The 26,313-nt window shown below is 47.4% G+C and overlaps 1 protein-coding gene and 1 long non-coding RNA gene across 5 annotated transcripts in view; one reads left to right on the top strand and one right to left on the bottom strand.

The window, feature by feature from the left end:
* FOXN2 (forkhead box N2) overlaps nt 1-25,451 on the bottom strand; it is a 48,694-nt gene extending 23,243 nt beyond the window's left edge. Inside the window, exons 1-2 of one of the 2 annotated variants that reach the window (XM_083432862.1) lie at nt 25,216-25,451; nt 1,726-2,276 (exon numbers count right to left, since the gene is read on the bottom strand). In XM_083432862.1, the coding sequence (XP_083288988.1) occupies nt 1,726-2,262 (537 nt within the window). In that variant the 5' untranslated portion in view covers nt 2,263-2,276; nt 25,216-25,451. Of the gene's footprint in view, nt 1-1,725; nt 2,277-13,881; nt 13,978-25,215 lie in introns of those variants that run through there. The other variant, XM_083432863.1, reaches the window with a different exon arrangement.
* The window catches only part of LOC310674078, a 61,692-nt gene that overhangs the window by 16,709 nt on the left and 18,670 nt on the right, over nt 1-26,313 (top strand). The gene's annotated exons all lie outside the window — the stretch shown is intronic.

A 26,313-nucleotide genomic window follows, 5' to 3' on the forward strand; every position in this document is an offset into this window, starting at 1 on the left:
AGTCTGGGGCCTGATCCTGAAAAGTCCCAGTCTGCACAGGTTCCCCTGCAACAAACACCAGCTGGGCCGAGTCAGGGGCCTGAGCCTGCCCTGGCTCCAGATGCAGGGATTACCTCGTTACCCTCTGCTGGGCAATCACTTACAGCTGCTCCACTACCGGTTGGGTCAGGGGAGGCTGAGGCGGCCCCTGGGTCTAGTAACCCATCGACGTCTCCCGAGATGCAGAGACTAAGGTCTGAGAGAAGGAGAGACCTGAGTTGTCACAGGAGGAGTGCTTGCCTTTGGGTGAAACAGGGAGGTGAGTCGCCGGGGGATCAGGACCGGCCATTACCCTGACAAAGATAAAAGGCTGTCAGACCCTGCCCCAGGTTGCGGGAGCAATACTGCTGTATGCCAGACCCTGCCTGAGATCCTGTACCTGTCCTTGCCTGGTTTCCTGCCTTGTGTCCTGCCTTGACCCTGTCAGACTGTCTCCTAGCGGAGCCTATGGATTCTGGACCAGACCTGGGCTGCGGTTCTCTGGTTACCCCCGGGCCCAGCACAGGCTCGTGCTAATGAAATTCCATGTTGCAAATTTCACCTAGAACAATGGGAGCTTCGAACACTGGCTGCAGGTAAGTTATCTTCCTTGCAAGATGCTCTTGCCCATCCATGGACAGACCTACGAGGGTCTCCGTAAGCCAACAAACTCTTCCAAAGTGGTGTTTCTTTTTCTTCCCCTAAACTGCAAGATCCTTCCTTGAAACAAGGACACTTAGCAGAAGTCCTCCACATGCCCTATCTATGACAACACTCTTCTCCAACTCGATGCTATTGTGCTCCAGCTCTGACCAGCCCCCAGCCAGCATGGCCAATGATCAGGAATGATGGGGGTTGTAGCCCAGAGACATTGAGAGGGCTCCATACTGAGGAAGGCTGTGCTATAAAGACACCATCTGCTTCTGGGGAGCAAGACGAGCCTGAGTTTTGCTCCCAATACTGCAGCTACAAGCTCTGGAGAGGCGGGCAAAGTTAGGTGGAAGCCCAATTTGTTTTCAATTCTACCAATTTGTTTTCAATTCTACCAATTTGTTTTCAATTCTACCATGGCAAACTAAAAAAAAAAACAGTTGCAAAAACAGACCAAATAAAACTATTGTTGCACGTTGCTAATAAATACTGAGATTCTGAAGCATCTCCCTACCCAGTGCCTCTCAGCCTCCTAGCTCTCATCCAGGCTCCCAAGAAAACTAAGATGACCCGACAAGGTCACACAACAAAGAGGATTCCAGGAACCTGCTGACATCAGCCTAGTCCTAGGTGGCTAGGGTGCTAGATGGGTGCCCTGAGGAAGTGATGGGTGGGCCGGATGTGGAGCAACAAACTGAAACCGTATTCTGAAAAGACAGAGGTGTTACATGTTCCATGTTCTCCAGCCCAGGAGGTGGGAAGAAGGCCTGGTCAGGATGGGGCCGCATTCTCCTGGAAGGAAAGTGTCAGTCTTTTTGGACAGCGCCAAAATACCCTTTCTTGGTTTGACTGCAGGGAACTGAACAGGGCTACTCCCTCTCAAAAGTGTAGGGCAACAAAGACATGGCTTGCGTCTGTGTGTTCCAACAAAACATCTGAATCAAAGGAAGTTCCACCATCTTTTCCCTTAAACCAACAAGCAAAGCAAACTGGTTACGGTTTTTGTTTTTGTTTAAAAATCAACAAAAGGAAGAGCAATAAGCGCCCAGTTCTCACCTTGCCGTGGCTTCTCTCCACCTTTCGGAAACACTTGTTCAAGGAAAGATTATGCCGGACCGAGTTCTTCCAGCCAGTGGGGGCCGTGGCAAAATACGGGAAGCGCTCCAGGATCCAGCTGTAGATTTCTTTCACCGGCAAGCTCTTGTTGGGCGAATGCTCTATCGCCATATAGATGAGGAGACTAAAGGAATAGGGGGGCTTCGATGTGGCAGATTTCTTCTCGGGGTTGGAGTAGCAGGAAGAAGGGTAGGATGGCACACTGTCGCCCTCGATGTCGTACAGGGGGCTAACCACCGGAAGACCCTCACTTCCGAGGCTGAAGTTTGTTAGGAGGTTCGTGCTTTCGTGAAGCCAGTTCAAGTTTGTGAGCTCGTCGTCGGCCAGTTCGCTATCCACGGCCGTGGCCTTCGGCCGAGCCGCGTCCACCGCCTCCGGCAAGCTCCCCATTCTTTGGATGTGCCGCAGCCCCGCGGATTTCTCTGCCCCCGGCGTTTCAGCTTTCTTGTCCGGAGTCATTCCAGTTACTGGACCCATTTAATCTTGTTGGCCTAGAAACAAGGGAAAAAGCTTTTATGGAAGCGTAAGGAGAGTCTGCTGGATCAGGCCAGAGGCCCACCTGGTCCAGCATTTTGAATGCAGGATCCAAGCACAGGAATTAATATAATCAGAGAATTGGAGGCGACCCTGAGGATCATGTAGTCCAACCACCCGCAATGCCCCTGTCCCCATATGGGGATCAAACCTGCAACCTTGGCGTTATCTCTGCTCTCCTGTGGTTTCCAGCAACTGGCATTCAGAAACATACAGTGGAGAACAGAGTATAGCCATCATGGTTTGAAGCAGAAAGATGCCTTATAGATGAACGGAACTATTGGTCCGCCCAGCTACGTATTATGTACAGCAGCACCAGGGGTCTGGGAGAGAACTTCAGGCCTAGGGGTGGATTGCGGCCCTCTTGGCCTCTCCATCTGGCCCTCAGGACTCTCCCATGGTCACGCTAACCCTGTTTTGTAGCCTCCTTTCTACCTGGGCTGGAACATGTCCTTGATCTCTTATGAGGCCTCTTGCTTGGAGGACAGAGAAGGATCTGATAGGATGCACAGAAACTAGCCCACTGTACAAGGTAGAAAATTTCATCCCATCCTCTGCCCATTTTTGCGTCTAATTCACCCGACCACTGCTATGCGGTCCCCAGAAGGCTGCCCAGAACAGAATACGGTCCTCAGGCTGAGTAAGGTTCCTCAACCCTAGTTGAAAGTAACTGGCAACTGGTCTCCAAGTGCCATGGACTGGCTGGGTGAAGGCACCAGTCAGGGAACATTCATGGGAAGAAGGCTCAGAGCCAGGGGATTGTGTGACCACGAGTGGTCAGAGGGAGAAGAGAGAGCAGGCTGGGAGGAGGTGGTGTCGGAAGCTGAAGAGGCAACAGGGTTTAGTGAGCAGGAAGAGGCCGTGGCAGAGAGCAGTTCAGACTCCGACTCGGAGGCTGGTCAAGAGGCAGAGTGTAGACAGGCTGCTGAAGAATCCAGGGAGTCTCCTTCTTTGAGCAGCTCCCCTCTACCTGGTTTCCCATAACATGGAGAGAAATTAAGCAGGCAGAGCAGAGGATGACTGTGTGCAGACACGGCCTGAGACTGTGTGGGAAAGGCCCTGGAGATGTGGAGGCCTAGTGGCTACCGGGAAGGCGGAGACCTTCAGTCCTCGCAACTGTTTCATCAGGACAAGACCTCCTGGGAAGAGTTGCTGAGACCACTAGGCCAGAGCTGTGGGTTGTTCCCTTGAACAAAGAGATAACTCCACTGGCCTGGAGTGATGTATTGCTTTGTTGCTGACCTACACCTGATTCCGGCCCTGACACCAAGGTTTCAGGGAGGAGTCTTGAACCCAGAACCTCCTGTGTGCAGAGAGCACTGAGCTACAGCCCTTTTCCTGAGAGGACAGCTCCATGTTTTTTGGAGAATTAAAGTGCGTAATAAACTGCCAACCTGAATTTTAATATTTTTTTATTATTGCGGTGGGTGCATAGAAGGCGATGCTGTTTGGGCCATCTTTGCTCGGCTCCTTTCCACCCACCCACCCTCAACTCGCTTATTGGCAACTGTGTATTCATTTGCCTGCAGGCGCCACTATGAGGAACAAGTCCTTTGCCATCCTTTTTGTCCCTCGCATATTTGATACGATGCGTCGTAAACTGTTGCTCTCATAAACAGTATTAAAACCGTGGGTTGCTCTTAACCATCCCCCTTTGGCGGTGTGGCTGAATCAGAGACACCATTTCCCACTGGGGGGCATTTTCATGGCAAAAGCTCAATGTGAGCTCTTTTGAGCTCATTGGAAGGCAGGAATATACAGAAAGTGTGGTATTGGCTGGCCTGCCATTTCTGAAGGAAATGCAATTTTGGGGGGCTCAGTGGCAACACACTACTATGGCATTGGCAGGTAAAGATGGACATCATGGGTTGCGCTTTATTTTAATAAAAGAAAGAGGAGGGCAAAATTCCAAGAGCTCTCGCTTTCTTTGCTATGTATTCAAGCTCTGAGAAAGAAAAACTCCTACAAATCTGAAGTACGGTTGGAAATGAAATGGAGGAGGAAGAAGCATTCACCTAGCAGTGGAAGGCACTGACTGGATAGCATCCATGACGTCAGCATCCATGACGTCACAGGCACACAAATATCCAGAGCCGTTTAGCGCTTGCAGGTGAATAATCCACTATAACGACTTCTGCTTCAAATTAACCACTTAAGTATTAAAACAGATAAAAATATGATTAACAATTGAAAACGTCAACACACACACACACACACACACTTAAAACTCAACAGGCCAAGAAGCTTTGCAGTTTGAGGTGGAGTGTCATCAGTCACCAATGGTGCTTGTGGAACCACAATTATGTGCAGCATCCACCAATGCTAAAGATTTGGGAATGGGTAATGTCAGGGAACTGCCATCGGAGCCAGAAGGAGAGGGAGGGCTCCAGAGGGATTCTGGAGAGCGTCCCGGGAGGGAGAGAAGCAGCACATCTTCTGGGGAAGGAAATCAGCGCAGCACCAGTGGAGAAGGGGGGCAGATGGGGGAATCGGCGAGGTAGCTCCAAGACTCCTCGCCGGGGACCAGCGGGGAGAGCACGGGTCCTCCGATGCCCACACCCTCCCTGCGCAGAAGGCTTCCGCGCAGGGAGAGTAGGCGGCGACTAGGCGTCAAAGAACTTTTATGCTGGAAGAAGTTCAAGAAACGCCCACTGACGGATTCTGCCAGCGATTGAGACAGCCACGGGCGAGTGGCTGTCCAGACAGAAAGGGTTCACTCAGGTAACCCACCCAGGTGTGGCGCCGATTTACGCACGAGCGACCCCTAGAACCATTACAGGTAACATTTAGACACACGCTGCCATGAAAATGAAGTTTCTCTGTTGCAAGAGAAATTCTCTCCACTTCCAGTATTCCTCATGTCCTGAAGTCGGAAGATGCCTCCAAGAAAGATGGTTGGATCGCTAGCAACCACAAAGTAACAACCAGGCAATTACTGCATTAAAAATGTCAACTAGCAAGGCCCAAATAAAGCTGAACCTTCAATATTGTTCAGACCCATCAAGGATGACTTGGCTTGCCTACACCGAATTATTCCGTAGGCAGTAGGACAGATTGCTGCTCCCTGGAGAGATATAAGCTCCCTGATATACAAGCTCTCTCTAAATTAAAATATTTCATAAAAAGGTTTACCACCAATGTGTTAAACGTGCAGATTATGGTCCAAACACATATACTCATAGGGGGGAAAAGATACTTTTCTTTTTTTTTACTATTTCCTGCAACTACTTTAATTAAATTCTGCATCAAAAACCACTTAAGCATTTGGTAAGCTATAAAGAAGCAGAATTTATATTCTCTGTGCATATATAAAAAGAAACCTGTCTTCATTTCACAGTGGGAACCCACAGCCATATCAGTGTGAATCAAACAGAGTTATGACATCTAATCAAGGCAAGGTTTCTATAGCAATGGCAAAGCGATTTCTTCAGACCTGGCTAACAGGCAGCTGATACGCAAACAGAGCACGCAATGCCTTTACATGCCTTATATCTTGGGCATCCACAAAACAAAACTGAAAACCTGAGAGGTACATTGATGTTTACTTTTATTTCATTTTTTTTAAAGATGGGGAACCGAGCTGAGGGTACAGTCAACTTCCCCCAAACCACCCATAACCCACAACTCTTTGCCATGCAGAATGGAGGCTGTGCAACTCACAATCGCTTCTCCGTAGGATTGAGAGATCTGCCTGAAAAGCATAGGGGGGTGGGCTGCAGTATGGATGGGTGGAAATAGCATTCCCCTACTTTCTCGAGCAGGAGCTTGCATTAGAACTCAGTTCCTCCATGAGCAGGAGGAGCCCGTTCATTCATAAAAGGGACACTTTGGGGACAACCCATTGTCCCAAACATCCAGAAATAACACATGGCACAACATCATCACCCCCATATATTGTTAAGGACTTGCATAGAATCTTGTTAAACATTAAGAGTATTTTACACACAATTCAGAAACACAATACTGCAGATTTGGGCGGCAGTGGGGGGAGGCGGATACACTGAGATTAAGAAACAGCAGCCCAGTTAAAACATCTTATTCCAATTTTCTCAACAGCCTTTGTACATTCTGCCCCACAAGTGTGGCTTCCCAACTCATTCCCATGATGCAAGGCCATTAAACACTAGACCATGGTCTGAAGAGGGTTGACAAGCCCTAGTTTGGAGACTGGCTAACTTAGTTGGCACGAACCTCCATACTATGGTTTGCAAACCTGTCTCAAACCATGACGTGAGTTGGTACTGACCTTTCCTGGTAGGACAACATGGCAAACTGTGGCTAGAGCACTTGGGAAAGGATGTGAGCTTCTGTGTCACATTCCCAAGCTAAACCATAGGATCCTATGAAGCTAATTTAGAATGGGCAAGATGACGTGCCTACCTAGCCCTGCCTCCCCGAAGCCAGTACCCTCCAGATGTTGTCGGATTAAAACTCCTGTCAGCCCCAACCAGCATGATCCCTCTGAGATATCAGGTTGAGAGAGGCAGATCAAGTCCTTTCCTTATATAGATAGAGTGGCTGCAGAAACCCAGCCAGATGGGCAGGGTATAAATAATAAATTAATAATAATAATAATAATAATAATAATAATAATAATAATAATAATAATTTTTATTTATACCCCGCCCTCCCCAGCCAAGGCCGGGCTCAGAGCGGCTATTATTAGTTGTTGCTATTATTATGAAAAGAAAAACTGATAATGTACTAATTTTTAGCACACTCCAAGAGATTTATCATGTATTTGTGCATGCTTGCTAAGGGAATGTGCATGTTTTTGTGCATGCTTGCTAGGGGAAGTAACCTGAAGCCAGGTGTTTGGGAACTGCCCAGGCGGACAGATATCAAACCCGTTTACTGAGCAGCAAATTTATTTTATGAATAAAATCCCACGGTGGAATTTCTCCCCAATGGAAAAAAAAAATTCCCACTACACAAGACTGCTCTGAGGACCCTCACACATCCTTCTCTTTATAGGAGTCAAATCAGTCAGCAAGCATGTTGGATAAAGAGGGGATAACAGCAAGAGAACTCGCAGCATTCCTAAATAGAGTTGTGTTCTGGCTTCCTGCTTGTTCAGCACTGCACGTTCCAATCGGCCTCTGAACGGCTGGACTGCGGCCTCATTATGCCAGAACTTAAACCTTTGGCATTTAATACCAGAGTGCATTATGTTGCAATGCTCTTTAGGGTGTGTACCTGCATGAGAGTGTAGGTGGGGGCAGGGAATCAGGAGGCGCAGGAGGGTTATTCCTAGACTTGTCATTATGATCTGACATCCCATAAAACCTGTTTTGCCTCCTGGGCAAAAGAGAGAGGAAGTCTGCGTAAAAACAGACACGACTGTTTTACACTGCTGAACAGCATTCAACCTCCGTGTCATAGTTGGATATGCGCATTCCCTTGTCCCCTGCTTCTGAGTACCAGTGGCTCAAAATCACAGGAGCAGAGAGAGCTCTTGTGCTCAAATCTTGCTTATGAGTTTTCCACAGGTATCTTGCCCGGCCACTGTGAGAATGGGATGCTGGACTAGATGGGTCATTGGCCGGATCCTGCAGGCTCTTCCTATGTTCATGTTAGGTGGTATCTCCAGGAAACCCTCACCTGGAGAGCACAGTGATGGATTGGATATCAGTGTCAGAAACACAAGAGATCTAATCTAATCGCCAAATGGCACATTAAACCTAGGTTACGGTTGCCACAATGGAATGTCTAGGCGCCTTTTTCCTCCACAATGAAGTTTGTTAGTATTATTATTCATTTCACTTCTATGCCGCTTTATATTTTATAGAACAAATCTCAACACATTAAAACATCAAATAGAACAATCCAGAATAAAACAAATTCAAGCTTCAAGGGAAAATATTTCAGATCCTTCTCTAAGGGGCATTTTACACCCAGAGATCTCCACATGGTTGCAACTGGACCCGTGCAAAACACGCCTGGCAACTGTCTAATTTCTAACACTGTTGGGTATGTGAGACAATCTTTCCTGCGAGACAATCTTTCCTGAGTGATATTACCAACAGACGTACTCAAGAGTAAGGTAAAGGTAAAGGTACCCCTGCCCGTACGGGCCAGTCGTGTCCGACTCTAGGGTTGTGAGCTCATCTCACTCTATAGGCCGGGAGCCAGCGCTGTCCGGAGACACTTCCCGGTCACGTGGCCAGCGTGACAAGCTGCATCTGGCGAGCCAGCACAGCACACGAAACGCCGTTTACCTTCCCGCTAGTAAGCGGTCCCTATTTATCTACTTGCACCCGGGGGTGCTTTCGAACTGCTAGGTTGGCAGGTGCTGGGACCGAGCAGCGGGAGCGCACCCCGCCTCGGGGATTCGAACCGCCGACCTTTCGATCGGCAAGTCCTAGGCACTGAGGCTTTTACCCACAGCGCCACCCGGGTCCCACTCAAGAGTAGACCCACTCAATTCATGAACATGATTGCGTTTGCTCCATTCTTTTCAATGGGTCGACTCAAAAGTATAATTCAGTGGAATACAACACTTTCAGAACAGACTTTTCTTCCAGGAACTTCTCTAAATTTCCTTTAAAGCAGTTGGGCAAACAGGATCGCAGTATTTTTTTAAAAAAAGGCTTTAGTATCACAAAATTCTTACGCTACTAAATCACAATCATCATCCAAAGGTCTTCTGGTATTTCACAACAAGGCATTCTGAATCTTTCTTTTCCTCCCCAAGCGTCACAACCTCTAAACCAGGTGTGGAGATTCAGCTGGTGTCCGAACCTGGAACACAGAATCTCAGTCTGACTTTTGGCACAGATCTCATTACAACACCTGTGTGCTAGGGGTGAGGAAAGAAATATGTTTCAGTTCTCATTTAAAGATAAATGTGCCTACTCATGCTTCTGAAACAACACAAGAAAAACTGAAGCACATCCATCCTTCAAAACTCACAATTCTTCGAATTTTGCAAGACAGTTCTCTGGAGGAGTAATACAAAAATGCATGCGCTGGAGTAAGGTGTCCAATAAAAGGCACATATTAGTGAAAGCAAGACCTGAAATTTAGGGGAAATTGCTCCACAAAATGTGTATATTAGGCAAAGTTGCACACACACGTGTGTATCAGGAGAAATCTGTATTATAATGCTGATGAAAATATTTTTTAATGCAAACGGATGGGGAAATGTGAAGTACTGAAGTTAAGATCGGGGGGGGGGGGGGGGAGAGAGAAACTGGAAGAAACCAAAATGGCCAGATTTGCCCATCCCAACCAAACACATAATTTCCGCTTCCGATTTGACAATGGGTGCAGCCTGTCGGGACGGCTCCTGAACTCAAATGCAGACTCCCCACCTGAACGCGACGCGCCGAATTTCATTCCAACGTCTAAACGCTCCAATCGAGGCAGACCAACAAATAGGAGAGAGAGATTTAATTGGCTCCGCCATCAGGCCCCTGAAACACTCATCCATTTAAAGCATATGTTCAAGGAAAATCCAAGAGGCAAGGAGCAAAAAAGAGTTACCTTTGTTCCTTTTCCCTTTGTTCTCAGCAACTTCCACACATGTGCTACATTACGCTGCCCATCTCACCAGAGCTGCTGTTGAGATCAGAGGTCAGATTTAAATCCCAAAATGCAACTACAGACGGCCTATATTTGATTACAATGCTACATACACCGCCGTGTATCCAAGACAACTGGAGCATTATGTTCTCCTCGGGGATAAAAACGGAGGGGGGGGGGAGAAGAAACCTGCCTCTTGGTCATAGTTAAGGCAAGCTGGCACATCCCTTAGCAGTCTCATCCCCGCTAGATGAGAACGTGCATGCAGCTGTAGTGTTCATAGCACAAACCACCTGCCTTCTCTCTGGCTGCACTGATGACAGACATAAGATTTTAAGAGCCAGTCCATCGCCCAAATAATAGGTGAGTTGCTTGGGGATGCTCTTGAAGACATCATGGTCCAGGTAGCTGCAGCACCTAGAGGCATCTTTTACCAACTGTGGCTGGTACATCAATGATGACCGTTCCTGGATTGATATCACATGTTCACAGTGTCAAGATAAGACTGCTGCGATGCACTTTGTGTTGGGCTTCACCTAGGCTGTTTGGGAGCCGCAACTGGTGCAGAATGCTGCTTACTGGTCTACCCTATTGCCCCTCCTGAAGGAGCTTCCCCAGTTGCCAATTTGCTACTGAGCCAAGTTTAAGGCTCTGCTGTTGACTTAGAAAGTCCTCCCACAGAGATCTGGCAGGCACCCTGAGCATGGCGGATCCACCAGTAATATAAAAAGTTTCTGCTCATCCAGACAGCTGTAGATTGTGGATCACATTTACTCTCTGTTTACTGGGTGAATTTTGCGACTTTCCCCCTGTATATTTTAATTTGGTTTTTAATGTAATATTGTTATAATCATGTGGTGCACTGTGCTTGGGTACTCCACCAGAATACAGTGGTACATCTGGTTAAGAACTTAATTCGTTCCGGAGGTCCGTTCTTAACCTGAAACTGTTCTTAACCTGAAGCACCACTTTAGCTAATGGGGCCTCCCACTGCCGCCACGCCACCGCCACGTGATTTCTGTTCTCATCCTGAAGCAAAGTTCTTAACCCAAGGTACTATTTCTGGGTTAGCAGAGTCTGTAACCTGAAGCGTCTGTAACCCGAGGTACCACTGTAGCAGCATATAGAAATCTTTTTATAAATCAATCAACTGTGTATGCCCAGCTTTGCAACTTGCATTTCAGCATCAGGTAGTGGAGATAGATAGATAGATAGATAGATAGATAGATAGACACACACACAGTGGTACCTCTAGTTGCGGACTTAATTCATTTTGGGGTGCCATTCGCACCCAAAAAGTCCACAACTAGAGCGCCTCTTCCACGCATGTGCGGGTGCAATCAAGCATTTCTGCACATGTGTGAAGCACGCAGATCACTTCTGCGCATGCAGGGAACACAGAAATAAACACTTCCGGGTTTGCCATGTTTGTAAGCTGAAAGTCCGTAAGAAGAGGGGAACACAACACGAGGCATGACTGTATATGTATGCAGCACGTGTATGTTTATATACGTCCATGCTTCATTGTATTCCACCAGCACTTCCCCCAGAATTAAAACACAATTGCAAAACTGCTCTGGGGATTCCAGAGTGGAAGTGTGAGGATGCTGTTAAGAGCATTAGCAAACTGACATCCTTCACATCTGGTTTTTCTCTAGTTCAAATCAGCCACAATGGAAACATGCAAACCTGTTTTTCTTCACAACTGCCTCTGAGGAAGGGGGGGGGGAGGTACACTTTTACCCAACACAGTGTGGGTAAAAGTGGCTTGGATTGTGAGGATATCTCCAAGTTAGCTTCAGATTGGCACACTTCCCCCTCCAATGTAGCCATGAAGAGGAGGTTGAAAACTTTTGGTTCCTTTTTGGATTAACCACAGCCTGCCATGCCACCTGAACCTGACAACCTGTGATTAATCTTAAGTATGGTTTGTTGAAACAAGCCAAACTATAGTTTAGGAAGTTGGCTTTGTTTCAACTAACCATGCTTATACTTAATCGGTTTAGGATTGGACGTCAAACTGCGGTTTATGTGAAACAGAAGCAGAAATTTTCTATCTTGTCCTCATGTCTGTGCCAGAAGAAGAGGAGGGAGAGTTCAAGTCTGGGGTTCACTTTGGCTTGCTCTTGCAACACTAAACCATGGTTTAGTGCCAGTATAAATCGGGCTACCGAGGATACTATTGTACAATACACACTGGATATTGAAGACAGTACTCACACCAAATTAAAGGGAAGATTGTGCCAAAGTAAAACAAACACTACTATGGCAATCAGGGAGTTTATATTATGAACAGATATGCATAGGGTTGCTCTGCAGATTACACGTTCAGCTTACTGTTGGTCTAAAAATGGAAGCAAGACTTAAGCCCAATTCCTTTCTTTTGATAGATACTGTTACGATGGAAGGGGCGCTTTATCCACGCTGTGCGCTAGACCTCTCCATAAAAGAGCACATCTATCGCATAATTAGAGCGCAAATAGGAGCAACTGAACACAGGCACCAACAATGCCTCCATTAATTAATCTGCCTTTATCCCCTTAAGCATTATTGTTCTCAAGCATTTTCCTAAGGGAAACCAACTGGATTTTCCCATTGTTGAGAACCATCTGTCTGCTACTACTTCTGGTGGGGTGGTTGAACGAGTGAAGCCACCCTGGATTGCCATGGTTTTCGGGAGAGGGGGGCTTTTTTGGGAGGGAGGGATGGTGGGCGAGTCTGGATTATGCAGCTCAATATCTAATAGGAAATCATCTGTGTTGCAAGTCATACATTTGTAAACCTGCTCACCGGTTGGAAAGCCGCAAAGGAGGTGGGGGGCTTGGGAATTGGCAATGCCTGTAGCCGGGATCAACTTTTTAATTTAACTACCCGGGCAAACTCCATATAGAATTGCCATTCACCGTCTGTGCATGCTTCAAGCTCGGAGCTGTACAAAGAGATCCTTTCTGTCCCTGCGCCTTATCTCTAATTCCAACCGCACTTTCATGTTCAAACTGCAAGGGCGCATGTAGATGGGCACTCGGATAGTCACAGCAGCTTCCCACACACTGTGGAACATACACCCCTATCAAGAACAGTGGCAGAAATTAGCCAGCCGTGTTTTACGGCTGGTGCAAGCCCAATTTCATCCACATGGAGATCTCTGGACGCCAGGGGAAAGCAAAATGCCCCTTGGAGAAGGATGTGTAATATTTTCCTCGAAGCTTGAATTTGTTTTATTCTGGATGGTGTTATTCGACGTTTCAATGCTTTGAGGTTTGCTCTTTAAAATGCAATGCAGTATAGAAATGAAATGAATAATAGTAATAATGAATCCCAGTGCTAAAAAGGGCCTAGACCATGCGTGGGCAAACTAAGGCCCTGGGGCTGGATCCGGCCCAATTGCCTTCTAAATCAGGCCCGCGGACGGTCCAGGAATCAGCGTGTTTTTACATGAGTAGAATGTGTCCTTTTATTTAAAATGCATCTCTGGGTTATTTGTGGGGCCTGCCTGGTGTTTTTACATGAGTAAAATGTGCGCTTTTATTTAAAATGCATCTCTGGGTTATTTGCGGGGCATGGAAATTCATTAATTTTTTTTTTCTTCAAAAGATAGTCCGGCCCCCTACAAGGTCTGAGGTACAGTCATACCTTGGGTTAAATGTGCTTCAGGTTGAACATTTTCAGGTTACGCTCCACGGCGACCCAGAAGTAACGGAGCACATTACTTCTGGGTTTCGCCGCTCGCACATGCGCAGATGCTCAAAATGATGTCACACGCATGTGCGGAAGCGGCAAAATGCGACCTGCGCACACATCTTACGTTCTACTCAGGATGTGAACGGGGCTCCAGAACGGATCCCGTTCGCATCCAGAAGTACCACTGTACAGTGGACTGGTCCCCTACTGAAAAAGTTTGCTGACCCCTGGCCTAGACATTCCATTGTCCTTGGGTTTAAGGTGCCATTTGGTGATGATAGATAGATAGATAGATAGATAGATAGATAGGTATAGGTATAGGTATAGGTATAGGTATGCTTAAGAACCAATCTATACCTGCAGGGAAGTCATTTGGTGCTGAGTGCCTGGGATCGTACAATTTCATGGTGCAGCAGGTGCATGGCTGGGGGAGAAGCCATGTTGGAATTGCAGATATGTAAGCCAAGCACCAAATAGCACCTCAAACCTGGGTTATGGTCACCACAACAGAATGTCTATTCACCAGGGGCTTGAGCTAGACATCGCTTTCCAGCGCTACAATACTACAATTCTGTGATTCTATGATCTCAACTACATTGCTTGGCTGTAGCTTGCTCGTAAAACAATTTGCTTCTCCCTGTATGAAAGAAAGAGAAACCCACACCACGGAAATGGAAATGGACCAAAGACAGAGGTTTTCAAACGGTGGTCTGTGAGTTCTGCTTGGGTAGCCTGCAGAAAGGCTGCAGCACAGTCAGAAATACCTGTACTCAGCCCTATATTTATTTTCCTTGATATGATGCCTGGAGGACTGAGATGCCCAGCAAGGGGTCCATGATTCACTCAGCAGTGCAGAAGAACAAGATGTGTGTCTTTTGCTATGCACAAGTCTGCTGGCTCGATGGAGACATCAGTCGCCAACCTGGTGCCCAGAAATCTCCACATAGTCGCAATTGGACCCGTGCCAGTAGCAAAATGTGCCCGGCGCCCAGGGAATTTCAAACACTGGGGATAAGTAGGGTATCATTTTCTTCAATGATCCATTAAAAAACAACAAGAAGTTTGGCAGAGAGAAGCCTAGTCCCAGAAACAAGAACCCTCTCTGCCTTTCCAGGGGCAGAAAATTTTCTATATGGAAGTGCAGCTCCCAAATTCCCTACTTTGCCATTTCTCTCAGACCTCCAAAATTTTCAAAACATATATATATATCTACACCTTTTGGAAGACTGCAAGGCTTTTCTATATGGAGAAAGGTTCAGCTGACAGAAGGCTGGGGTTTTTGATATTTATGTTTTTAATCTAGATGTTAATAGAACTGTAAATATATATTTGTGTTTGTTAATCTGTTACTACTGCGCCCTCCGGGCCATCCATAACTGGGTGAGTTCCAAATGCAAATAAAAATAAGCAACACAAGCCAGGCTTATTTTAGCCAGGCTATTCCCGTTTACATGGGCTCCTTTAAAATTTTACTCAGGTGGATTCGCGTAAGTAAAGAAGCAGAGGCTTCACGCCCTCCTCGAGAAACCAGGTTAGGATTACAATGAAGGGCACCACTGTCACCATAGCTGAAATGGTTCTGCATGGGTGTGTTTGTTTTCTTAATTTACTGCTGCAGGAAATGGCTACTTGAAGAGCCAAAGTCCACTATATTTAACACGCAGGAATGAGGGGTTGGGAGAGAGCAAATCATGGCGCAGAGCATTCCGACATTATTTCTGGAGATATATTTTTTATAACAATAATTGAGATTTCTTACCTGCCTTCCCTCCCACCATGGATTCTTCAGACAGGTTACAACCATTTGGAACACATGTTTTAAAATGTTAAAACAGGTTGCGATCAAGAGAATAAGGTGGGTCTTAAGATGTATCTATCGCAGATGCCCAAAGTCAGAGGAAGAAGAAGGGTACCTTCCGCCGTATGATGAATACAGTGGTACCTTGGGTTACATACGCTTCGGGTTACATACGCTTCAGGTTACACACTCCGCTAACCCAGAAATAGTGCTTCAGGTTAAGAACTTTGCTTCAGGATAAGAACAGAAATCGTGCTCCGGCGACGCAGCAATAGCAGGAGGCCCCATTAGCTAAAGTGGTGCTTCAGGTTAAGAACAGTTTCAGGTTAAGAACGGACCTCCGGAATGAATTAAGTACTTAACCTGAGGTACCACTGTACAAAGAATATGCAATACAAAGAATATGCCAAATGATGCCACAGAGGCCTGCTTTCTGCCTGCTACCTCCCAAATTTCTGAAGGCAAGAGATCTACCAAAAGGAACCACTCTGATGAGTTTAACATCCAAGAAGGCCTGAGGAAAGGAGGTGGCATTTCATATTTGGGACCTAAGTCGTTTTAGGGCTTTAAGCGCTATTTAAACAGCTACAGCAGTAGCTTCCTACAACTCGTATCTATCCAGCCCCAGAGAGGCTTTGTGTGGTTGTATCCCATTGAGGAGACCCCAGAGGAATCTGGAATTTAAAAACATCTGCTTTAATCTGTTTTTTATCTTATTTAAAATAATAATTAAAACAGCAATAAGGCAACAGCAGATTTTAAACCGTTTTAAATAGCTGCTTTTAACTTTTTTTTACAGATAGTTTTGTCATTCAAGCCTTTTTTGTAAGATGCTTTGAGAGGTTTTAAAAAATAAAATAAGTGGTGTAAATAAATTTTATGGATCAGTAGGAAGTCTAAGTTCCAATCTGGTCAGTTTTCCCCCACACCCTTTTTATTATATCGTTGTTTTAAAAATATGCATTAATTTATTAAGTAAATTTGCAAATACCATCAAAAGAAAAGGCAAATTCACAGCACACCAGTGTCTTTTGACAGACACAACATGTGTAACAACTTTTACTCCTCCTTAACTCCTGCATCAATTTTATCAAATTCGTAATTCCTAAAAGGGAATATTTACCGTTATCAGTTTTTTAAAAATAATAATTCTCAAAACCACTTTAGTCCATTCAGCATACCAACTCCAACAACAGAGTTAGAACACAGCCACTGTTGCTAGTAGCCACTGACAGCTGTATCTCCCATGAATCTGAACAAACCCCATCCAAAATTCCAAAATTCGCTCCACAGCCCAAACAGGTTACAGGTTACCAAGTCAGGAAACATGGCAGAGCTGTAGAGCACATGGCTCGGAAGAAGTTATGATGCTGACCCAACATTCGGCACACCCCCTGGACTCTCCTTTTGAAGAGCACCATCACGTGACATTGTCATCCCAAGGCTCAGGACTGAGCAAGCAAGCCCTCTTCCAAGTGGGCTGAGCCTGTGAAGAGAGTTCAAACCAGCTCATTGTCAGATTCATTGCACTGTGCCTCTTGGGGAGGGTGACCCTGTAGTAGCAGGGGTCGGTACCACATTGACCAGCTGAGACATGATGCCTGGGCAAGGCACTTGGCCCTTTCCACGAGTCCTGATTGCTTCCCAATCCACCAGGCCCCAGTGTAGGGTTGGCGTCTTCTGACAATGACCACTTCCCACTCCCTTGGACCTCTCTCCTGGGTCAAACTCCTCCAGTTCTTTCTCTTTCCACATCTGACCACGCTCACCAAGTCCGTCTCCACGGGGCTCATGACAATGAGTTCTAGTATAATAACGAGGGGGGGGGACTGCTCTATTGGCTTTCTTGCATAATTTTATACACCTTTAGCAAGTCCCCTCTTCCTTGCTTTCCCCCCTAAACTAGGAAGTCCCCTACACTGCAAATTTTGTTGCTCTAGCCCCCTATCAAAATATATTGTTGCCCCCACAAAGTGTTTTAAGCAAGCATAGGCAAACTCGGCCCTCCAGATGTTTTGGGACTACAATTCCCATCATCCCTGACCCCTGGGTCCTGTTAGCTAGGGATGAAGGGAGTTGTAGTCCCAAAACATCTGGAGGGCCAAGTTTGCCTATGCCTGGTTTTAAGAGCGTGCACTTTTTTCTAATTCTTCCTACTATTTATATCCAGTGACAAGGGCATTCCTGGGTGTATGAAGAGCATGAAACTGAAGTATTATTGAATAGTCCCTTAACGAGACAAAAGCTACTATTATAGGGATGAGGAATCGGTGGGGCCTTCCGGTGCTGCTGAACTTCAACCCACATCCACTCTGTTAGCCAAGCTGGTTGTGGCAGCTGGAAATTGGACTCCAAAACCCGCTAGAGGGACACACGTTTCCCCAGCCCCTGTTCAACACAAGCCCCATGATGCAAAAGAGCAGCGTTCGAAATTAGCCAGGCGCCAGGCGCATTTTGCACCTGGCTATCAGCCACTTGCAACCAGGTGAAGGTGCTTGGGTGCCAGGATGACGCCTGACATCTCTACCATCTGGAGTTGCATCCTTGGGGATCCCTGGATCTTGACTGTTTTCACACAATAATACCACATTATATCAATTATACTTCATCTGCACAATCAGAATGAAATTCAGGAACCACAAAGTCGTATTGAAAAAGACGACTTTCGAACTAGGCATTCCGTTTTGACGACAGCAATCCTGATTTCATGAGCCATTTGTCGCTTAGCTTATATATCTGAGTTTCTAACACCGCAAAATTGGTAGAAGTGCTGTACTGAGAAAACCGGACAGCCTCCCCCAAATACTAAAAAAAAAGGATGCTATCATCTAGAGACTCGGAAGCACTTTTTTATCCCAGTTCAACCAATATATTGACCCTTTATAACCTCATGTAACAGTTCTGCCTGCGGCCTGGAAGGAAAACACCATCATTTTGCCAGTAAAATACTATTACCCCTGCAGGGAAAGATAAGGTTGGCTGTGGAAAGGCAGAAGATCCTATCAAGGTGCTCAATGCAACAATGTAAGTAGACCAGAATAATATACCGTACTTTTTGCTCTATAAGACTCACTTTTTCCCTCCTAAAAAGTAAGGGGAAATGTGTGTGCGTCTTATGGAGCGAATGCAGGGTGCGCAGCTATCCCAGAAGCCAGAACAGCAAGAGGGATTGCTGCTTTCACTGCGCAGCGATCCTTCTTGCTCTTCTGGCTTCTGAGATTCAGAATATATTTTTTCTTGTTTTCCTCCTCCAAAAACTCGGTGCGCCTTGTGGTCTGGTGCGTCTTATAAGGCGAAAAATACGGTAATTCACATGCATCCAATGCACCGAGGAAGCTGCCTGCTAGTTTACCTTTTCTGTCTAGACTGAGCGGCAAGATCAGACAACATGAAGCTGAGAGAGAAGGAATTCTGACGCAAGGTCACATGGTAAGACTTTTGGTATAGCACTTCCCATGCTCTGAATTCTAGCTGCTTTTTAAAAAGGATATCCTGTACAAGTCATTTTTGCCACAAGATACACACAGCTAGTTTTGCATTGCGACAATACAGCTATTCCTGCTCCTCATTTCAGACATTTTATATACCGTATATACTCGTGTATAAACCGACTTTTTCAGCACATTTTTAATGGGGGGAGAGAGAAGCCCCCTCTGCCATGTGCACTCCAGCCCACCAGGAGGTTTGTGGTGTGGTGAACCGGCTTATACTCGAGTCAATGAGTTTTCCCAGTTTTTTCGTGTTAAAATCAGGTGCCTTGGCTTATATTTGGGTCGGCTTATACTCGAGTATATACGGTACTTAAGAGAAAGAGTTTGTAAAGTTATGGAACAATGGGAAAAAAGATGCCTGAAGATGGTTCGCCATAATGGCTTTTGCCAGGCAACACATATTTCGCGGACACAGCTATCAGTCACAACTTGCGACCCACACTTGACCAAAGTCCTGAAGGCCCAAATATCGATTTGCCTTTGGGGAAGAGAGAAATGACAATACAAAAGGCAAGCCTGCTCCCATTTATCTGGGAGCAAGTCTCATGTAATTCAAAGGGGTCTACTTCTGAGAAGACACGTCTAGAACTGCAGGGTAAATAGGCGAAAACCCAGCACTGTGACCCTTGCTTGCCCCGCACGGGTTTTGCATCAACTACAGTGGTGTTGTTGATGTGGCCCCGCAAGACGAATGCCTCGCAAGACGGAAAACCCGCTAGACGAAAGGGTTTTCCGTTTTTCAATGCGCTTCGCAGGACGAATTTCTCTATGGGCTTGCTTCGCAAGACGAAAATGTCTTGCGATTCTTGAGAATTTTTTTCGCTCCCCACCCCCTTTTTCTAAGGCGCTAAGCCGCTAATAGCCTTTTAGCAGCTAATCCGCTAATCCCTTAAGACTTTTATAGCCGCTAATAGCCGCTAAACCGCTAATAGCGCTAATCCGCTAATAGGGTTGCTTCGCAAGACGAAAAAAACGCTAGACGAAGAGACTCGTGGAACGGATTAATATCGTCTTGCGAGGCACCACTGTACATGGCACCTGACTGAAGCTCACGGATCACAGTTTGGGACCCCGTGGCATAGAGGAGAGGAGGCACGACGCTTTGCTCGAAACCAGGTCTGCATGTGCCTATCTGAGCCACGAAATCATTTCTGCTTGAGCCATTTGTGCTGCTTGCTGCTTATTCAGTACCATAAACTAATTGATGGCTACAATGGAGAAGCTGACTTTGCGTTCATATCTCAATCTGCATGCGCTGACATCTTTGCTCCCTATTGGTCCCCAACCCACTCCGCAAGATCACAACCAAGATGGACACTTTCTTGACCAGGAAGGAAAAGGGAAATATCCCCTCTTGCACTTGCTGGCAGGGATCATGGCCACTTTTACAAAGGGAGAATCCTCTTTTGAAGACCACCTGGTGGAGACTCACATCTTCTATTTGCGGGTGGGAATGAAATCGAGAGCTCGTTAAAAGCACATCTTCTCTCTTGTGGTGGGCAGGACTGGAAGTCAAGAAGGTGTCAGAAGCTTAACAAGCTGCCTTTAAACTTTTGTGAATACAGTACTGGCTTCTCCGCTGGGAAGAGGTGGGGGCGAGAGATATCGGCGAGAGATATTGCGCGCCCCCCCCCCCCCCAGTTTCCACCCACCCAAGTGCACTTGGATGCTCGAAAAGCTTTCAATGGAGCATCTCACCAGAAACACCCGAGTAGGAGAGGAGTCACGGGATAAGAAAAGAGGTCCTCTTCTCTAGTGGATCAAGAACTAGTTATATAACAAGAGAGTAGGAATAAATGGACAGCTCTCCTAATGGAAGGATGTAGAAAGTTAGGGTTGCCATATTCCCAAAAGCGAAAATCCGGACAAAGGAGTTGATTATTATTATTATTATTTGTTTTGATTTTGCTGCAAGTTGTTGGCCTTTTTATTGAATGATTTAAAATATATATATTAACACACACACACACGCCATACGTCTGGGTTTCCCAATTTGCCGAAAATCCACGAGAAATGAGGTGGCCAAGTTTGTTGATGATATGAGTTGATAGAAAACAAAAAGAGATTGGGAAGAGCTCAAAAGGCATCTCTCCAAACTGAGTGAAAGAGCAGCAAAAAGGTGAATGCAATTCAATGTAAAGAAGTGTAAAGTGATGCGTGTCCGGGGGGGGGGGGGGGGACATCTTAATTTCACATATACGCTCATGGGGTTATGAATTGGCAATGGCTGACCAAAAAACAGGACCTTGAGATCATAGAGGACAGCTTGATGAAAATGTCGGCCCAGTGTACTAGGGATCATTAGGGAAGGAAAATAAAACCACTGTTACTATAATGCTATTATTACACAAATCTATGGCTGAACCGCATTTGGAGTAGAGTGTACAGTTCTGGTCGCCTCACCTCAAAAAGGAGTTGGAAAAGGCTGAGAAAAGGGCAAGCAAAAGGGTCAAGGGACAGCAGCCTCTTGAGTTCAAGGGAAAGACGAGTAAGAGGAGCCAGGATGGAAGCATAGAAAATTTTGTGGCACTAAGAAAGTGGATAAGGGGACGCGGGTGGCGCTGTGGGTTAAACCGCAGAGCCTAGGACTTGCTGATCAGAAGGTTGGCGGTTCGAATCCCCACAACGGGGTGAGCTCCTGTTGTTTGGTCCCAGCTCCTGCCAACCTAGCAGTTCGAAAGCACAAAGTGCATGTAGATAAATAGGTACCACTCCGGCGGGAAGGTAAACTGCGTTTCCATGTGCTGCTCTGGTTCGCCAGAAGCGGCTTAGTCATGCTGGCCACATGACCCGGAAGCTGTCTGCGGACAAATGCCGGCTCCCTCGGCCAATAAAGCGAGGTGAGCGCTGCAACCCCAGAATCGGTCATGACTGGACCTAATGGTCAGGGGTCCCTTTACCTTTAAGAAAGTGGATAGAGAAAATATATTCTCCCACTCTCATAACACTAGGAAGTCATGGACATCCAAAGAAGCTGGGGCAGGTAATAGAACTGGATGGCTTTAAAAGAGGATTTTGGAGGAAAGGGCTATCAATGTCTACCAGCCACAGTGTCTATGTTCTGCTTCTGTGGTCAGGGGCAGCATGTTTCTGAATTCCAGCTGAAGGAAAGTGCTCTTGTGCTTGGTTCCTGCTTGTGGGTTTCCTCCAGGTATCTGGTTGGCCACTGTGAGAACAGGATGCTGGACTAGGTGGGACGTTGGTCTGATCCAGCAGGTACTTCTTATGTTGTTAAGAAATTTAAATTAAAAAAAAAAAAAATCAGCATCATGCACCATGAGCCAGTTCGGAACTGATTTTGCATCCCACCAATTTCATTGGGGAAGTTTAGCCTCTTGAACTCTCCCCTACTAAAATCAGTGGGAACTGAAGGAGCTTAATTTCAGCTGCAACCCTCAACACACATTTACCTGGGAGTCAGGTCCCACAGAACTTAGAAGAAGGGTCAGCAAACTTTTTCAGCAAGGGGCCAGTCCACTGTCCCTCAGACCTTGTGGGGGGCCGGACTATATGGGGGGGGGAATGAACGAATTCCTATGCCCCACAAATAACTCAGGGATGCATTTTAAATAAAAGCACACATTCTACTCATGTAAAAACACGCTCAGTCCCAGACCGTCCACGGACCGGATTTAGAAGGCGACTGGGCTGGATCCAGCCCCCGGGCCTTAGTTTGCCTACCCATGACTTAGAATAATAGAACTGTAGAGTTGGAAGAGACCCCAAGGCCAAGACAGCCCCTCAAATGTCTGGACCTATAGAAACACTACCCCTAAGCACAAATTCCCTTATTTGTAAAGGGTGAAAAAGTAATTTTTCACCTGAGCATGACTCCGCAGAAAATAAACAGAGAAAGGAAATATTTAAAAAGGCCACTTGTTGCCCTTGTGATACATTAGAACAAAACAAAGACCACCACAAATGCATTTCATGTTTTCTACAGGGTTTGCTCACAACCCTCCCATTTATTAAAATATCTCAGCCACTTTCCCGTTGGGCGTATGACCCTCAAAGCAGTTTACAACCATCCAACCAAAAGGTGAAATTAGCCACGGCCAAAAAAACAACAACAAACACCACCAAGATATAATTTGTAACGTTAACAAATACCTTTAAAAAACACACACACATGTCCACCGAAGTTAAAAACCCAGTGGGAGGAGCAACAGAACCAGCACCCTCCCCCTCAAAGCAATGCAACTTATTCTCATTTGCAGGAAGCATTGCACAGGATTTCTGCAAACCAGGAGTTCCCTAGCGCACATTTAGGGCTGTTAACTAAGGGAAAGAAAAAAGGAGAAGAGTGCTGATTGTTACCTCCCCAATCCTTTCACAGAGCATGCATGGGGGGGGGGGGGTCTGACACATACTGAAGTGTGTTTAAAATTCTCTGCGTGCTGTCCCCCTATTCTCTCTATGCCTGCATATATTTAGGCGTTGGGGGGCGGGGAGTGTACTCCCAATTGTGCCAGTTACAGAAAGAGGAGGAGGGGGGGGAGGTTAATGTTATTTAGTGCGGCTTGATCGATCCCATACAAAAGGGTCCAAGTTTTTTCAGAGGATGTGGGGGGGGGGTGTCTTTTCTCCGTTGGCTTCAATCTCTTGCGCTTGCATTCAGCGTCCGGAGAGTTTGCATTTTCTAAGCAGGAGCGGGGGGGGGGGGAGAGAGAGATGGGAGGCAGGACTAAAGCGCAGAGGGGGGCACCTTTTCTTACGCTCGCATGCAAGAGGAGGAGGGGGCGGCGGCGGCGTTGCAGACTTTGCGCCGGGCTTTGTGCCGGGCTGCTAACGCGCAGCCACCCACACGCTCGCGGAGCCGCCCGGGTGACCCCGTGGCCGCCTTTCCCCGGCGAGAGGCTTTGCCAGCCACGTGGCTGTCACAATCCTGAACCAAAATGGGGGAGGCTGGAGGAGGGAGGGACGGAGCAAGCCGGGAGAAAAGTCTCTTTCTCTTTCTTTTCTACGGAGTACGGAGAGAAGGAAAGAATTCACTCAGCTGCATTTTGAAAAAACTTCCAAAGCAGGTGAACTTTTTTTGTGCGCGCACGCGGGATGTCTTGTTCCCTTCCAACTTCGCGACGACGGAAAGAAAGATCGAGCCAGTCACTCTCACCCGGAAGCGGGGAAGATTTATTAAAAGAATACGGACAGCCAAAGGGCACACAAACGTCTTAGCAAAAGCCCAAGCGCGCACGCATCGTATTTAGGGGGGCCTGGTGGAACCGCACAAGCAGCGCTTGTGGATGAAGCGAAGTCCAAAAGGAGGCGAAAAGGCGCGTGCACAACGGCAAAGCTACCCGGTTAAAGGGGGGGGGGGTGTCTAGGGCAGCAAGAGGGACAAGGGTCAGAAGAAAGGGGGGACTGGTGGGGGAGGAGATCGGAGCCCCTCCACTGAAACGCCACTCTCGCCTGCCTGCCCCAGATGCCACCTTCGTCTCTCCACCGCCCAAGGGAGCCCGGACCACTTCATTGAAGGAGGAGCACATTATATCAGAGCACACAGCTCTAAAGTGGTCAGTTGGTAGGTTAAAAAATAAATCAGATTTGGGTCCCACTAAGTCCACCTATCTCTCGAGGGGCGTATTTAGAGACTCAGGTCCGACAGAGAGAGAGCTTTGGCTGCATCCAACCTTCTTGTTCCATTCACTCCTCCCAACGCCCCAGATAAACAGGTCAGACCCAGATCTGGCAGTCAAGCTTTTTATACATTCACACACACGACTGGCTTGGGCAGAAACCCTTTTTCACCACCCACAAGAAAATCCCTCGTTCTCCTCTCCAGTGTCTTCCTCTCCAGTTTCGAGCATTTATCTTCCCTTCTCCAAGTCACACACCCCTGACTCCGGAACACGAATGTCTGTTCACACACCCCCTCAACTTGCAGGCACAACCCTAGAGAAAGACACGCGTACCCCAGTTCTGACACCAACTCAAAGCTCCTCACCTTTCCTCTTATCTCCAGCCGCCCTAGATCCCAACCTCGCCATATATCTTGAAGCCAAAGGGAACTCAGCTGGAGGCGCGCGCGCACACACATATACCCACAATATATATTTGTGTGTGTGTGTACACACAATACACACACAGCACAATTTAAGCCTCCGCGCTGCACAGACACACACCAGACGTCAAGGGAGGGAGAGAATGAAAACAGAAATCCACCAGCAAAACACAACTGGAAGTAGACGCTGCTGAAATCGGAAGGGGAAGACAAGCGAGAATTAAAAAGCTAGAAGTAGAAAAAGAAAAATCGGAAGGAGTGGGAGGGGGGGGAGAAACCCAGGGGTTGGAAAGAATAAATTTAAGAAGAGAGGTGTATGTATCTCTTAGCCACCCCCAGCTCCCCACCCCACCCGCATCCCTCGACCCCAGATAGTTAATAAAGGAGAGGTTCCGACTCACTGTACGCATGAAGCTCGCGCAAAGGGGGAGGGGGCAGCAATATGGCAGCGAGGGGGGAAAATGTGTCAGGAATCAGCAGCTGCTGCTGCTGCCGCCGCCGCTGCCTCTGGCTTCCCTTGCCCTGCGCAGCAGCAGCAGCAGCGGCGACGCCGCCCCCTCCCTCGCCGTCTCCCCATAGCAACAAGGCGCCCCGGCCGCCGACGGCTCCTCCTCTCGCTCCGCCCGCCCGCCTGCACAGCCTCCGGGCGCGCAACCGGCCCCCTTTTCCCCCTCCCCTCGCGGCGGTGGCGCCGCCCCCTCGGCAAAGCGGCCGAGTCCATTGCAAGCGGAAGGGGTGGGCCGGCGCGAAGTTGGGGGGGTGGGGTGTTCGGAGGGCAGGGGTCGTCGCTGGTGCGCGCGGGGCACATGGCACGCGGAGCTGGCTGCAAAAAAGGGGGTGGGGAGGAAGGGTTTGGGGGTTTCTAGTCTTCGAAGTTCCCACGCCCGCTGGCTTGACTCTTAATAATAATAATAATAAGAATAATAAAGGGACCCGGGTGGGTAAAAGCCTCAGCGCCTAGGGCTTGCCGATCGAAAGGTCTGCGGTTCGAATCCCCGCGGAGGGGTGCGCTCCCGTTGTTCGTTCCCAGCGCCTGCCAACCTAGCAGTTCGAAAGCACCCTTAAGTGCAAGTAGATAAATAGGGACCGCTTACCAGCGGGAAGGTAAACGGCGTTTCGTGTGCTGCGCTGGCTCGCCAGATGCAGCTTGTCACACTGGCCACGTGACCCGAAAGTGTCTGCGGACAGCGCTGGCTCCCGGCCTCTAGAGTGAGATGAGCGCACAACCCTAGAGTCTGTCAAGACTGGCCTGTACTGGCAGGGGTACCTTTACCTTAATAAGAATAGTAATAATAATAATAATTTATTATTTATACCCCGCCCATCTGGCTGGGTTTCCCCAGCCACTCTGGGCGGATTCCAGCAAAACACTAAAATACAATAACCTATTAAACATTAAAAGCTTCCCTAAACAGGGCTGCCTTCAGATGTCTTCTAAAAGTTTGGTACAGTGGTACCTTGAGTTACATACGCTTCAGGTTACACACTCCGCTAACCCA

This window comes from Podarcis tiliguerta, assembly GCF_965153285.1.
Source record: "Podarcis tiliguerta genome assembly, chromosome: 3".
NCBI lineage: Eukaryota > Metazoa > Chordata > Lepidosauria > Squamata > Lacertidae > Podarcis > Podarcis tiliguerta.